At 46.3% G+C, this 16020-nt stretch overlaps 1 protein-coding gene across 1 annotated transcript; it reads right to left on the bottom strand.

The window, feature by feature from the left end:
• Window positions 1–4038: 4038 nt before the first annotated feature.
• Window positions 4039–5534, bottom strand: IQCF3 (IQ motif containing F3). The gene is made up of 3 exons (XM_058288723.1): window positions 5457–5534; window positions 5252–5302; window positions 4039–4496 (listed from the first exon to the last, which is right to left on the bottom strand). The coding sequence occupies exons 1-3, from the start codon at window positions 5472–5474 to the stop codon at window positions 4095–4097; spliced, it is 471 nt and encodes a 156-aa protein (XP_058144706.1). The 5' UTR covers window positions 5475–5534; the 3' UTR covers window positions 4039–4094.
• Window positions 5535–16020: the final 10486 nt, after the last annotated feature.

Here is a 16020-nt window from a genome sequence, read left to right as displayed (position 1 = left end):
GCCCATCCTCCATCCCACCACATCTCCCCACCTTCCCCACTGGTGAAATGAATTAACTGTCTCTGACCCCATCTGAGGCCACTCTTTCTCTCTACTTGGCTCCTTCACCCAACATTCCCTCTCACCTTTGCAAAGATTTTAACCCTGCAGTCTCATTGTTTCTCCAAATCAGTTTCCTTCCCATCAGCACATGAAGAGCTCCTCATGATTAAAGTCTTTTGTTGACCACCTCCTGGTCCTTCCTTTGTTCTTCCTCATAGAAAAACTTGTCATTGTATCTACTTCCACTTCCCCCGTTCCCTACTAAACCCACTCCAGTGGGAGTCCCCTAACAAATCCACAAGGTTATAGTGAGCAATTGTTTGCAAAAATGGCTAAAATTATTTTCTTCCTTGTGTCCATGACCCTTTGCAATGCGACTTTTTTAAACACTTTTCAAAATTAAATTTAATAGATCACAAATAACGTTATGTTAAAAAACATAAGAGATTCCCATGTAACCCACTTCCCACCCCCACCCCCATCATTTTTGTAAATCATAGTTTTTTGAAGATATATACATCTCAAAAAATGTTACATTAAAAAACTTAAAAGGTTCCCGTATACCCCCCACCTCCCCACCCCACTCCTCCGAAACCAACAACCTCCCTCATCATTGTGGCACACACATTACACTCGGTGAATATATTTTGGAGCACTGCTGCACCACATGGATAATAGTTTACCCTGTAGTTTGCACTCTCCCCCAGTACATTCAGTGGGTTATGGCAGGATATATAAAATCTAGCATCTGACACTGCAATATCATTTAGGACAACCCCAAGTCCAAAAAATGCCCCCAAATCACATCTCTTCTTTCCTCTCCCTGACCTCAGCAACTACTGTGGCAACTGTCTCCACCTCAATGCTACAATTTCTTCTATTACCAGTCACAATATTTTTATAGTAGAATATCAGTAAGTCCACTCTATTCCATATTTTATTCCCCCATTCTGTGGACCCTGAGATGGTGATGTCCATTCTACCTCTAGATCAAGAAGGGGCTTAGATTACACATGGATGATGAATGCAATTCTCCTGCTTGCAGTTGTAGGCACTCTTGATTTCCTGGTGTGGTGGTTGACCATCTTCACCTCTCTGTTAGCTGACCTGGGTAAGTCCAACAAACCAGAGAGTAGGAATTGCAACTCTGCTGAGGTTCAGGGTCCAGCTGACATATGCGCAGTCCAGGATCAAGTCCCCTTAGTATACACCATTCCTAGTGCCAACCACAGGTTCAATAAAAGTGACAGAAGAGGCATGTGTAGAAAGGTCACATCTGAATTCAACTCCATCACACTCAGGAGCACAGATTCCAAAGTAGGGCCCACTGACATGGCACAGAACTCCAAATCCATCTACCTTGACCATATACCCTGTGGGTCTCCATAGCCTTCAGGAGAACCAGTATCTGGGGTTGTATCTCTTTTGGCTTTTTCCGGGGTTCTGCTGAGGTTTGCGTAAACAGAACCCCTCTGATGACCTTCAGACTCTTTTTTGAAGACTCAGCTGTAAAACCTCATTTGTCTTTACCATTCCCCCCCTTTATTCTAGGTCAAAAAGCATGATCCTACATGTAGGCTGAGATATTCTACTAGTCTGAGTTGACCCTTTTATTCAAGGTCTCTTTCTAGTTACATCACCAGCTAGTGATTGGTAGTTATCTCTCGTCACCAGGGAGGCTCATCCCCGGGAGTCATGTCCCACGTTGGGGGGAAGGTAATGCAATTTACATGCTGAGTTTGGCTTAGAGAGTGGCCACATTTGAGCAACATGGAGATTGTCAGAAGGTAACGCTTAGGCACCCTGCAGCTCTAGGCCTAGTTCATATTTCAGGCTCATTAGCATAGTCATCAGTATCAAGGGCCCATCATTGGATCATCCTTCCTTGTTGATCTTTGCTGTTGCACTTGGGAGATTATTGCTGTTTCACTGGGAAATGTAACAGAGCTCCCCTAGGTAGGAACTCAGCACTCTGTCAGTTGTTGTTTGTAATTGTAACTACTATGAAAATACCCAACATATACCAGAACATTTTTATGTCTCCTATATATGCCCTGGAGAACTCCCTCCCACCCATGTGCCTCCCCATCAATAATATCCCACACCAGTATTCCTCGCCTGCCATAGTTGAACCTCTCTGTGGTCCAAAACTTCTTCAACAATGAAACCTAATACAATGCCAAATTCAATTAATAGGAAATTGAAATATAGTGATGAGTTTAAAGTTTAGAAATGGAATACATACTAATTTAGAAATACTAAAAAAAAGTAAAAATCACTTGGTGTATTTAAAAAATGAAAAATATTATAACGCTTTCTTATTAATGTTTTGCCTTGCAATGCAACTTTGTAGCTCCAAGTCTGTGGTGACATCACCATCTGAGGTTTAGAGAAGAGGGAGAGTTGCACATTTGAAGAAAGAGGAGAGAATGTGAACTCTTTGACCAAAAAGCAAACTTCTAACTTCTGTAGACATTCAAGATTTGTTTTCCTTCAGTAAAGTTCAGCTCTTCTGGTACAATAACACAGTAGGTGGAGTGTTGAGTTAATCCAAGGAGAGAGGGCTGATGATGGTAAAATGGTAAGCACATGCACAATGGACAATAAAATCTAAGGTGGGGTGTGAGAGGATGATGGTATGATGGACAGTAAAACACTGATAGAGTGAACTTGGGATCAGGACTGAAGAAACACTTGAACTGGGCCATAATAATCAGTGGGCCTATAGCAGGGGTCTGCAGGTATAAGGGTCAGAGAGTAAGTATTTTAGGTTTGCTGTCATACAGTTCTGTCACAACCACGCAACGCTGCCAGTGTAGTGTGAAAGCAGCCATGGACAGCTCAGGGCTTAATTGTGTTCCAGTTAAATCATACTCACAAAAACAGGGTGCAGGACACATTTGGCCTGCAGGCCATAGTTTGTTCCCTCTGCCCTGAAGGAAAGAAGGTAGCAGGCAGACACTGAGGCGGTTGAAATTAATATTGGTCACTTATGCATGATGAAAAGCCTAGGGCAATGCTCACTGCCGTGTGGCCTGGGACCAGAAGGCTTGTGTCCGTTGTTTGAGCTGTTTGTTACCAGAAAGGTAAGTACAGAGGTTGAGAATAAACATTCAGAAACTTTTATAGCAATTTGAAATAATGATGATTTTATGTATTTTCAATCTAAGAATTAACAATAAGTTTATACCTAGTATGTTTATACCTAGTATGTTTATACCTAGTATGTTTATTTTTTCCATACTTTATTTTTACTGGGTTTCACAAAACAATTGGTCTGTGATGAACTGGACATTTACAAGAGAAAAGGTCCTTTGCCTGGCACCTTGAGAAGCAGCGGTCTAAGGTGTGAGCGTGGCATTTGGGGGCATCCCCCCCGTCATGTTGAAGTCCCCAGGAATGGTGCACTTGTGGGACGGAGCTTTAGCAGTGGGAGCCCTAGTGGTGCCCAGCACCTGGAGAAGTCCTGAGGAGGGAGGCAGAGCCGAGGCTCCCCACGAGCATGCTAACTATTATTTCCCAAAGGGCATCACTTGCTGCTTGCAAAACCTTGCACCCCGTCATCACTAAGCCAGACTCTGAGCTTTCTCTGGGCTGCACGGCTTCCGGGAGAGTCGGCCAAGTGCTGACTTCTGAGGACTTTCCAAAGAGAAAGCAAGTCTGTTTTAGCCCCAGAAAACTGCTGGCCTCAGAGGCAACTCTCCTGTGAGGAGGTCCTCGGGGTCTTAAGACAAGAAGCTCCCCCCACCCAGCCCCACTTCAGGTGTAGACACAGGAATGGGGCCGGGGCTGTGAATGGGATACCGACTCTGCCTTGGGTGGCAGGTTCTGATTTGGAAATAGTCATTGGCCTGCGCCCATGTCGGTCCAGAACAGGGGCCATGGGTCCTCGGAGGGTGGGGGGTACCTGTCCTGAAGCCTCTCCCCTAGAGGAGGAGCAGACAGCAGGGTGAACCCCTGGGGTCCCCGCAATTGTGGAAGAAGGGGAGACACACGGACCTGGCCAGACGTTTACTGGGGCAAGGGAGCCAGTCCCCCCACCCCCAGGCCCTTCAGACTGATAGGATTTCAACATGGAACTGGATGCGGTTGGAAGGGACTTGGTACTGAAACTGGAAAAAGTCCTGGCTCGGGAGGGCGAGGCAGTCCTGCGGGGCCTGCAGCACGCAGAGCGCATTGCACACGCGGCAGTAGCGTTGCTGGCACTGCCACATGCGAACCCAGGACTGCAGCCTGACCGCCGCCTGCTCCTGGATTATGTAGCTCCTCAGCAGGGCCTGCGTCCGCTTCTGCGCCCACCTCTGCGTGACCGTCCTCCACCAGCGCTGAATCACCCAGGCCCTCAGGGCGGCAGCCAGCAGGGCCCGGCGCACCAGGGTGCCGCGCCACCAGGCCTGGATCGCCTCGGCCGCCTGGGTCTCTTTTTCAAGACGCTTCTGTTTTGCGATACGCGCCTGGCCGAGCAGAGCAGAGGCCTTGCTGGGGCGTTCTCGCCACCAGCCGCAGCCCGGGGTCGGCCACAAGGACACCTCCCTCTCCACATCAGGCCTTCCCGGGCGGCCCTCAGGACACGGAACACCTGGTCAGGTCTGCCTCTGCGCCCGTCCTGTCCCTGACCATGGACCACCTCGAGGGGCAGTGTCCTCATCTGTGAGGCAGGATGCGCTCGCCCACAGACCTCACAGGTGCGTGGAGCAAGGGGAAGCACCTACTGAGCCAGAAGCCTCCACGTGGGTGGGAGGAGGCCCGGGGTCCCCCTAAGTGAGCCCTGGACCCACCAGCCCCTCCTGCCCTTTCGAGCCTCCTGCACCCATGACGACAGGTCTTGGCACTGGGCCCGAGTCTCAGCCCAAACTGTAGCCCGTGATGCTGCCACTGGCTGCCCCCTGGGGCCACAGCCCTCACCGCCCCCTCGGAATTCCAGCACGACCCTCTGGGTCTCCCCCGGGGGCTCCAGGCGGCCACCTGCCTCTCTGCCTCCCCATTTCCCGCTGCCCCGTGCTGCGCCCTCCGCGTGGCCTGCCCACCCCCTGGTCGCTCGCCCCTCCACCACCTCGCTCCACACCTAACTCAGCCCACCCAGGATGGGGCCTTTTCTGGGACAGGAGAGCAAGACTGAGCCAAACCCTGCGGGAACAGATGGATCCCCGCTGCCTGCCCCGGGTCAGCGCGGCAGTGATGTGGGGTTCCCCCGCCGGGCCCCGCCTACCTGCTGCCTCTGCCTCTCTATCAGTGTTAGCTCGATATCTGGACCAAAGTTCTGCAATCAGAATGTTGGGGGGCAGGTGAGGGCCAGCGCCTGCGCCCAGCCCCTCAGCCCAGCTCCCCTTTCTTTCCAGGGTCCTATGATGTCTCCTTGCTGCCCTCTGCTGGGGGCAGGTCCCGCCTCAGGGGTGGCTCTGATGGAGTCTTACACAGCAGTTATTGCCCATGGCTGGGGACAGTGGCTCAGGTGTTCATACCCCTCCGGTGCCGGTGCCCCCAGCCTGGCGGGCACAGGAGGCTGCAGGAGGAGACAGCGTGACGTCACAAGGGCAGCTGTGACAGGGACCAGGCTGCCTTCTGCAGGCGCGGAGCTGCTGGGTAAAGAGGGAGTCCCCACCCATTTCCCCCTGCAGGGAGGCGCGGAGTCCCCCGTGCAACCTGGGCCCGCGGCCTGTGTGTCCTGCCCCAGGAGGAGCCCGCCCGGCCTCACTGCTGCGGGGAGCAGGGCCGCGGGGCAGGGGGCCACGGCCTTCCCGCGCTGGCCTGGCAGCTCCCGGCCCTGTCCTCTTTGCCAAGGTCCCCTTGCCCTTGCGCTGGGAGTAGGAACGCCCCTCTTCCAGGGGGCCGAGGAAGGGCCGGTGGAGGGCTCAGCCCATCTCTCACCCCTGCCTCCTGCGCCCTCACGCCCAGGCCTTCTGGGGCCGCTGGCCGGCGCTTAGCCTGACAGAGCTCATTCCCTAAAACCAAACTCAGCCCCCACCCTGCGTCTGATCTCAGGGGCCGGAGCCATCCCAGCAGGGCCACGGTGGAGATGGTGCCCCTGCCACTGTAGCCCCCTCTGCGGTGGCAGGGGCCGGCCGACTTCTGGGGTGCAGGGTTGCTGGCGGGACAAGGGCGGGGCAGAGAGCTGGAGATGCCCGATGGGCAGGTCGTTGCCGCCCGCAAGGTGGGGTGGGGCGCTCTGGGGACTTGGGTGACCTGCCAGGGGTTCTGGCCTCAGGAGTGCCCTGAACAAGCCTCAGTGAAAGGGGCACTCAGACGTGGGGTGCAGGGTCCCCAGCTGCCACGGGCTGTGAGCTGGGCGGCCTGCTCCCCTCCCCGTCCCACTGCCGTGTCTGGCAGCCCTGCTCCTGTCTCCCTGTTCCCTGCAGCGTTCCTCAGGGTCCTGGGTGCACCAATCCCGGATCCAGCACCCCCTCCAGGGGCCCAGCGTTCCTGAGGCAGCCACCAGGAGGGGTGGGCTCGGCTGGCCCAGGACAGGCCTGGATGGTAATGGAGGGGGGGGGGGCGCAGCTCTCAGCGTAGTGGGTGGTGGGCGCCTCCTGCACCCCAGGGTGACCTCTCTTTCCTGCCGCTTGGCCGCCTCCCTCAGCGCGTGGTCCTCACCCTGTGCTCCTGCCTTCAACCTTGGACGCTCCCAGCCCTGCTGGCAGGGGGCCTCACCCTCATCCCGCTGCCTCCAGGCAGGGCACCTGGATCCCCACCCACCCCCAGGTCCCCATCGCCAGGCAAGACCCTGTCCCCCTCCAGTCCCCTTGTAGGGGGCCCAAGGGTAACTGCTCCCCTCCTTGCCGCCTCCCTCACTGGGGCCTCCTACTGCCTTCAGGCACCCGAGGCACAAGGGGTGGGAGCGCAGGACCATGGCTCCAGACACCTGCTTAGGAGAGGGCGGGGCAGGAGGGGCGCAGGCAGGAGGAGGTCACGGCCCTGAGCACACCCGGGGCGAACCCAGGACCGGTGGGTCTCACGTCATGGGGAGTGCCAGAGGGGGCGGGGGTCTCCAGGACAGATCCAGTGGCCGTCGGTGCTGCTTGGCACATGATGCAGTCGGCCATGTGGGCCGGGGCAGGAGCAGCCGGGAACTCCAAGAGAGAACGCGCTGGCCCTGTTGTGTGTTTGGGTTTATTGGTGTCCATTTATACAAGTTCTTGTCTTAAAGACTCAGAGTTATTCAGGCTTGTTTTAAAAGCCAGCAGTCTCTGGCAGGGCCCCGTCTCTCCACCCCATTTCCTAGCCGTGTTCTCTCCACTCAGCTCTGTGGCACTTCCTCTCACTGTGTCTCCGGTAGTGTCTCCATCGATCAGCTGCTAAAACAACTGCCACACAACGGTTTGGCTTCTCCAACAGGAAGTTAGTGGCTCATAGTTTTGAGTCTGGGAAAAATCCAACATTGAGGCACATCAAGGCGATGCTTTTTCTATGAAGGTGGTGGCATTCTGTGTCTGGCTGTCGGCGATTCTTGGTTCTTAGCTTTTCTGTCACATGGCAATGCAGTGGCAAAGCCTTCCTTTTTTCCTCTGAGTTCCACGTGACTTCCAGCTTCTTCCTGAAGCTTTCTCTGCATGGCTTCTCTATAAGGCCTCTGGTAATAGGATGAAGACCCATCCTGATTCAGTTGGCCACACCTTCACTAAAAATGACATCTTCCAAAGGTTAAGGTGGGTCACACCCCAGGAATGGATTAAGGGTAAGAATGCATCTTTTCTGGGGTGCATAGCACAATCTACCGCAGTAGCATGCTGGCCTTGCCTCTTCCTGATGTCTCTATTTCAGGGCCTTAGCGATCAACCTCTCACCTCAAGATGACAATTTAGCTTTCTTTTTTTTTTTTTTTTTTTTTTATTCATTTTTTAAAAATATTACATTCAAAAAATATGAGGTCCCATTCAACCCCACCGCCCCCATTCCCCACTCCCTCCACAGCAACACTCTCTCCCATCATCATGACACATCCATTGCATTTGGTAAGTACATCTCTGGGCATCGCTGCACCTTATGGTCAATGGTCCACATCATAGCCCACACTCTCCCACGTTCCATCCAGTGGGCCCTGGGAGGATCTACAATGTCTAGTAATTGTCCCTGAAGCACTACCCAGGACAACTCCAAGTCCCGAAAACGCCTCCACATCTCATCTCTTCCTCCCATTCCCCGCACCCAGCAGCCACCATGGCCACTTTTCCCACACCAATGCCACATTTTCTCTGTGGACCTTGGATTTGTTGTGTCCATTGCACATCTGTGTCAAGAGGAGGCTTAGATTCCACATGGATACTGGATGCAATCCTCCTGCTTTCAGTTGTAGGCACTCTAGGCTCCATGGTGTGGTGGTTAACATTCTTCAACTCCATGTTAGTTGAGTGGGGTAAGTCCAATAAATCAGAGTGTAGGAGCTGAAGTCTGTTGAGGCTCAGGGCCTGGCTATCATATTGTAGATGACAATTTAGCTTTCTGACCCACCTCTAACAAGCCCACTTCTTGGCCCCTCATCATCCCATTGTGCTTATTTGTAGTTTAGGTCAGCTCATGACGTGGCGCTCAGGTCACAGTGACTATGGGAGTGCTGCAGGAGTGTGCCCTGGAGCCCAAACTGGTTTCCTTTCTTTTCCTGCACAACGTTGTAAAAGCACTTTCATTGTGAACATATTTCAACATATGCCAAAGTCAACAGACCAAATAATGGCTCCATGATGGTCTGTGTTTTCCTCCTCTGTCCCATGGATAAATGGATTTCTAAACCTCCCCAATTACTCTCTGCACACATAGTAGGGACACTGCTATGATGAGCGCCACCCCTGGTGTCTCTGCAGCTGAGAGAAGAGACCTCTGAGGGACCTACCACATGGCCTTGCTGAGTCCCAGGACAGGTGGTTTCTGCAGGCCACTAAACCTGGCAGTCTGCGTCCCCAGAGGCAGCAGCAGGCTACCTGTGTCCATCCCTTCATCTGCTCATACAGAAGATGTAAAGTGGTATCACCTTGCCCTTTGAATTTGCCGTTGTTGCCACTTTTATTCTCTGGTTCGGATGGACCTCAGTATGAAGAAACACAACCTCAGTACAATTAAACTTCATTTAATCACTGCTCAGTATTGAACTCGAACCTGGTCAGGGCAACGATGGACATGCCCCCTGGTGTTGCTGCACAAGCCTAGCCGAGGCACAAGTCTGGCTGAGGCACCAGCCTGGCACCGGTGGAAGTGCCTTCAGGGTTATAGCTCAAGCCTGGGCCAAGGCACAAGCCTGGCTGGTGGAAGAACACGGTTTGGCATTGCAGCTCGACTTGGTGTGCGATGTTCGTTGTCACAGCTTGTCTTGGTATGCTCACAGCTCAGCTCACCAGCTTGACTTGCTTTTCAGTTTGGCTCAGTGTTTGCAGCTCAATGTTCCCCTGACCAGGGCAAAGATGGAAAAACCCTCAGGGCTTCAGAGCCGCTCTTGATAGAGTCTAGCTGTGTCTCTCTACCTGATGGAGCCCCACCTGGTGCAATACTTCGATTGCTCAATCAGTGGTTCCAAGCAAGGGCATTGGTTAGGGTTTCAAAACCAGATTATCATATTATGTAAATAGGATATCCTAACTGGGAGATGCTGATTGGCTATTAAAGCAATGGATTTTATTGGTTGAAATTCTCTGTGGCAGTTTGATATAGTTATGAATTCCAAAAATGAATATTGGATTATGTTTGTAAACTGGTCTTTATCTGGACATGAGTAAATTATGATCAGGGCTTTGATTGGGCCACGTCAGTAGAGTGTTGAGTCCCTGCCCCTTGGTGGGTGGGAACTCACAGAAAAAAGACATGGTGCAGCAGATTGATATTATTGATGAATTCCAAAAAGAAATATTGGGTTATCTTTATAAACTGATCTTTTCCTCTGGGCATATTAGATTATATTGGATTCATAGGTTTACTTGATTAAGTAATTATGTAACCCTCTTGTGCCAGTAGGGTGTTGAGTCTCCGCCCTTTGGTGGGTGGGAACTCACAGATAAAAAGCATGGCAAAGGACAGAGTTAGGAGTTGTTGATGTTGGAGTTTTGATGTTGGAGTTTGAGGTTGAAGTCTTACACTGGAGCCCTGGGAAGAGAGGAACTCTAAGCCTGGAAAGAAGCAAGCCCTGGGAACAGAGGAACCCAGGAAGCCTGAACCCTCGCAGACGTCGGCAGTCATCTTGCTCCAACACGTGAAAATAGACTTTGGTGAGGGAAGTATCTTTTGCTTTATGGCCTGGTATCTCTAAGCGCACACTCCAAATAAAAACCCTTTATAAAAACAAACCAATTTCTGATATTTTGCATCAGCACCCCTTTGGCTGACTAATACACATGGCCAAAGAAGAAAGTTGAAGGTTTTTGCTGTTGGAGTTTTGATGCTGGTGTTTTGAACTGGAACCCTGGGAAGTAAGCACACAGAGAAAAGAGAAGCAAGCCCTGGGCAGAGACTACCTGAGCCAGGAGAAGAACACAGAGCAATAGAGACGGCTCCTTAGACATGGCAGAAACCCCATGGAGAGAGACAGAGCCATTAGCCTGATAGTCTACAGCTGACCTTGTGGAGAAAACAGAGGATCTGAGCCTGGAGAGAAGCAAGACCCAGGAAGAGAGGAACCCAGGAAGCCTGAATCCTGGTAGACGTCGGCAGCCATCTTGCTCCAACATGTGGGGAAAGACCTTGTTGAGGGAAGTGACTTATGCTTTATGGCCTGGTATCTGTAAGCTCCTACCCAAAATAAAAACCCTTTATAAAAACCAACCAATTTCTGGTATTTTGCATCAGCACCTCTTTGGCTAATACACTCTCCTACCCTATTGGCTGACTCAGGATCCCTCTTTCTATTGGTTAATTCAGGATCCCTCTGCCTGGGGGTCCCAGGCTCAGTTACCTGCTCACTCCTTCATTTGCTTTCTTCTGACCACCAGGGACATTGAGCAGTTTGTGGTTCTCTTTTGTTTTAATTAGAGAAGTCATAAGTTTACGGAAAAATCATGTAGAGAAATTCAGTGTTCCCATACCATCCTATTATTAACTTTGTATTAATGTGGTGTCTTTATTACAATTAATGGACAAAAATTATAATTGTACTATTAATATAATCCATAGTTTGTATTGGAGTGTTCTTCCCCATATACCAATCTATTATTAACACCTTGCATTACTGTGGTACATTTTTTATAATTCATGAAAGAACATTTTATAATTGTGCTATTAACTATAGTCCATCATTTACAATACAGTTCACTGTGTTAAACAGTCCTATATTTTTTCTTTTCTTTTTTATTCTAGTAACATATATACATATATATATACTTTGGACCACATTCACACATATAATTCAGTGCTGTTAATTTCCCTCACAATGTTGTTCTGCCATCACCATCATCCATTTCCAAAACTTTATAATCAGTTCAAATGGAAATTCTGTACAATTTAAGCATTCACGCCCCATTGCCTACCCTCAGTCCCTGGTAACCTATATTCTAGATTCTAACTGTGAGTTTACTTATTTTAATTATTCATATCAGTGAGATTATATTATATATGTCCTTTTGTGTCTGCCTTATTTCACTCAACATTATGTCTTCAAGGTTCATCCACGTTGGTACATTCATCAGAGCTTCATTCCTTTTTAATGTTGAATAAGACTCCACTGTATGTATATATACCACATTTTGTTTATCCATTCATTGCTTGATGGACACTAGGGTTGGTTCCATCTTTTGGCAATTGTGAATAATGCCACTATGAAAATTGATGCACAAACAATTGTTCAGTTGCTGCTTTCAATTCTTTTAGGTGTATATCTAGTAGAGGAATTGCTGGGTTCTATGGTATTCTATACTTAGAACTTTCTGAGGAACCACCGAAGTGTCTTCCACAGCAGCTTCGTGATTTCACATTCCCACCAGCAAAGGCGAGTGTTCCAATTTCTCTGCATCCTCTCCAACACGTGAATTTTCTGTTTGTTTTTTTTTAATAGTAACCATTCCAGTGGAGGCGAAGTGCTATTCAATGTATTTTTTATTTGCATTTCCCTAACAGCTAATGATGTTGAGCATCTTTTCATGCACTTTTTTCTTCTTTTTTTATAATTAATTTTTAAAATTTATTTTCATTTTTAAATAAGTTTTAGATTACATAAATGTTACATAAAAGATACAAGGGATTCCCATATACCCCACTCCCTTCCCCTCCCACACTTTCCCACATTAACAACATCCTTCATTATTGTGGTACATTTGTTACAATTGATGAGCCCACACTGAAGCATTGCTACTAAGTATGGACTACAGTTTACTTATAGTTTACACTTTGTCCTGCACAATTTTGTAAGTTATGACAAAATATACAATGATCTGTATTCATCACTGCAATGTCATGCAGGACAATTCCAAAGTCCCAAAAATGCCCCCATCTCCCATCTCCCATCCCTCTGGTGGCCACTGCCTTTGCATCAATGATAAGAGATATTCATTGCCAGAATAATAATAAATCTCTAGTAGAATAATAATAAGTCTATTTTAGTCCATTGTTCATTCCCCAATCTTGAGGATTTGGGGATGGTGATGCCTACTCTGCTTCTAATTGAGAGGGGATATTGCAACTCTCCTGAAATTCAGGGCTCAACCGGCACATGGACAGACCAGATTCAAATCTCTGGAACATATATTTGTCAAGTTTAGTGCTAATTATGGGTTCAAATAAAAGGGACAGAATAACCACATGCAGAGAACCTATAATTGAGTCTAACTCTGTTACACTGGGGAACATTAATTCCAAAGTAAGGCCCACTGACAAGGTGCTGAATTCCCAAACTGTCTGCCCTGCTTTTATTTTCTGGATATCTCTGATTTGAGTTGCATTGAATCTGTAAATCATTTTAGGTAGAATTGACATCTTAACAATATCTAGTCTTCCAATCCATGAGTAAGGAATGCCTTTCCATTTATTTAGGTCTTTGATTTCTTTTAGCAAGGTTTTGTAGTTTTCCCTGTATAAATCCTTTACATCCTTTTTATGTGTAGTCTTAGATATTTGACTCTTTTAGTTGCTATTGTAAATGGAAGTTTTTTTTCTTGATTTCTTTTTCTGATTGTCCGTTAATAATAAATAGCATAGAAACACTACTGATTTTTGCCTGTTGATCCTGTACCTTACCACATTCCTGAATTTTTTTTTAGCTCTGGTAGCTTTGTTGTAGGTTTTGCAGGACTTATTATATATAGGATTATGTTATCTGCATATAGTGAGTTTTACTTCTTCCTTTCCAAATTGGATGCATATTATTTCTTTTCTTTTCTTTTCTCTTCTTTTCTCTTCTTTTCTCTTCTTTTCTCTTCTTTTCTCTTCTTTTCTCTTCTTTTCTTTTCTTTTCTTTTCTTTTCTTTTCTTTTCTTTTCTTTTCTTTTCTTTTCTTTTCTTTTCTTTTCTTTTCTTTTCTTTTCTTTTCTTTTCTTTTCTTTTCTTTTCTTTTCTTTTCTTTTTTTGTAACTGTTCTGGATAGAACTTCTAATACAATGCTGAAAATCAGTGGTGATTTCTACTGGCATCCTTGTCTTGTTCCAGATCTTAGACTTAGAGGAAGGCTTTCAGTCTGTCACCATTGAGTATGATGTCAGGTGTGGGTTTTTCATATATGCCCTTCATCATGTTGAGGAAGTTTCTTTCTATTCCTAAGTGTTTTTATCAAGAAAAGGTGCTGGATTTTGCCAATCGCCTTTTCTATATCAATTGAAATGATCATGTGTTTTTGCCCCTTGTTTGTTAATGTGGTGTATTATATAAACTGATTTTCTGATGTTGAACCACCCTTGCATAACTGGGATAAATCTCACTTGATCATAGTGTATAATTCTTTTAATGTGTTATCAGATTCAATTTGCTAATATTTTTTGAGGATTTTGGCATCTATATTCATAAGAGAAATTTTTCTGTAATTTTCTTTTCTTGTACTATCTTTCTCTGGCTTTGGTATGATGATGATGTTAGCTTCATAGAATGAGTTAGGTTCAATTTTTTTTTGAAAAGTTTGAGCAGGATTGGTATGAATTCTTACTGAAAGTTTTGGTAGAATTCCGCTGTGAAGTCATCTGATGATCCTGGGATTTTCTTTATTGGGAAGTTTTTAATGACCAATTCAATCTCTTTACTTGTAGTTGGTCTGTTGAGATCTTCTTTTTCTTTTAGAGTTGGTGTAGGTCGTTTGTGTGTTTCTAGGAATTTGTCCATTTCATCTAGGTTGTCTAATTTGTTGGCATACAGTTATTCATAGTATCCTCTTATGATCCTTTTTATTTCTGTGGATTGATTATTAATGTCCCCCCTCTGACTCCTTCCTCCCTCTCTCACTCCCTCCGCCCCCTTCTTTCCTTCCTTCCTTCCTTCCTTTTGTTCTTTTTGAAATACCAGGGTCGGGGATTGAACCTGGGACATCATATGTGGGAAGCTGGTGCTCAATCAGGACTCTAATTTGGTTTTTTCATTTGTTGGTTTTGTTCTTTTACGAGGTACAAGGGATCAAACTCAGGACTTTGTACATGGGAAGCAGGCACTCACTTGAGCCACATCTGCTCCCCCCACTTGGACTTTTTTTTTTTTTCATCTTTTTTTTCTTTGTCAGTGTAGCTAAGGGTTTGTTGATTTTATTGATCTTTTCAGAAAATGAACTTCTGGCTTTCTTAACGCTCTCTTTGTTTTTTAGTCTCTATTTCATTTATTTCTGCTCTAATCTCTTTTATTTCTTTCCTTCTGCTTGCTTTGGAAATAAGTTGTTGCTCTTTTTCTAGTTCTTCCAAGTGTGAAGTGAGGTCCTTGATTTTAACTCTTTCTTCTTTTTTAATATAAGCATTTAGGGCTATAAATTTCCCTCTCAGCACTGCCTTGACTGTATGCCATAAGTTTTGGTATGTTGTGCTCTGATTTTCATTCATCTCAAGATACTTACTAATCTCCCTTGTAATTTCTTCTTTGACCCACTGGTTGTTTAAGAATGTGTTATTTAGGGGAGCTGATGTGGCTCAGTGGTTGAGTGCCAGCTTTCACATATGAGGTCCCGGGTTCAATCGCCAGCCCCAAAACCTTAAAAAAAAAAAAAAAAAAAAAAAGAATGTGTTATTTAACTTCCATATATCTCTGGATTTTCCAGTTCTCCACCTAGTATTGATTTCCAATTTCATTCCATTATGATCAGAGAAGATGCTTTGTATTATTTCAATCTTTTTAAATTTATCAAGACTTCTTTTGTGACTCAACATGTGGTTTATCCTGGAGAATAATCCATGCACACTTGAGAAGAATGTATATCCTTCTGTTTTGGGTTGCAATGTTCTGTATATGTCTGTTAGCTCTAGTTCATTTATCATGTATTCAAGTTCTTTCTATCCTTATTAATCTTCTGTCTAGATGATCTGTCTATTGATGAGAGTGTTGCATTGAGGTCTCCAACTATTATTGTAGAAACATCCGTTTCTTCCTTCAGTGTGCCAGTGTTTGACTCATGTGTTTTTGGTCACTGTAGTTAAGTGCATAATGTTTATAATTGTTATTTCTTCCTGGTGGATTGATCATTTTATTAATATATGGTGTCCTTCTTTGTCTCTTGACTTAAAGTCTATTTTGACCAATATTAGTATAGCTGTCCCAGCTCTTTTTTTGTTGTTGTTGTTGTTACTATTTGCATGAGATAGCTTTTTCCATCCTTTCACTTCCAACTGATCTTTGTCTTTGGGTCTAAGGTGAGTCTCTTGTAAACATATAGTTGGATCATGGTTTTTTATCCATTCTGCCATTCTGTGTCTTTTGAGTGGGGAGTATAATCCATTAACATTCAGTATTATTACTGTAAAGGCAGTATTTACTTAAGTCATTTTGTCCTTTTGTTTTTATGTCATATCTTTTTTGTCTCTCTTTTCTTACATTGCAACCTCCTTTTCTATGTATGTGATCTTTTGTGATGTTTCTGACTGATCCCTTTCTCATTTTTTTCTGTATATT

Source organism: Dasypus novemcinctus, chromosome 26 (assembly GCF_030445035.2).
Source record: "Dasypus novemcinctus isolate mDasNov1 chromosome 26, mDasNov1.1.hap2, whole genome shotgun sequence".
In the NCBI taxonomy this organism is placed as follows: Eukaryota; Metazoa; Chordata; class Mammalia; order Cingulata; family Dasypodidae; genus Dasypus; species Dasypus novemcinctus.
The sequence above is the reverse complement of the archived record's forward strand: the minus strand, read 5'-3'. Positions and strand labels throughout refer to the sequence as shown.

What these genes read in the sequence shown, in the direction of transcription:
- IQCF3 (XM_058288723.1), bottom strand. An exon ending in TAGAGAGGCAGAGGCAGCAG is followed by an intron (nt 4,497 to 5,251) that starts GTAGGCGGGGCC and finishes CTGCTCGGCCAG; the next exon opens with GCGCGTATCGCAAAACAGAA.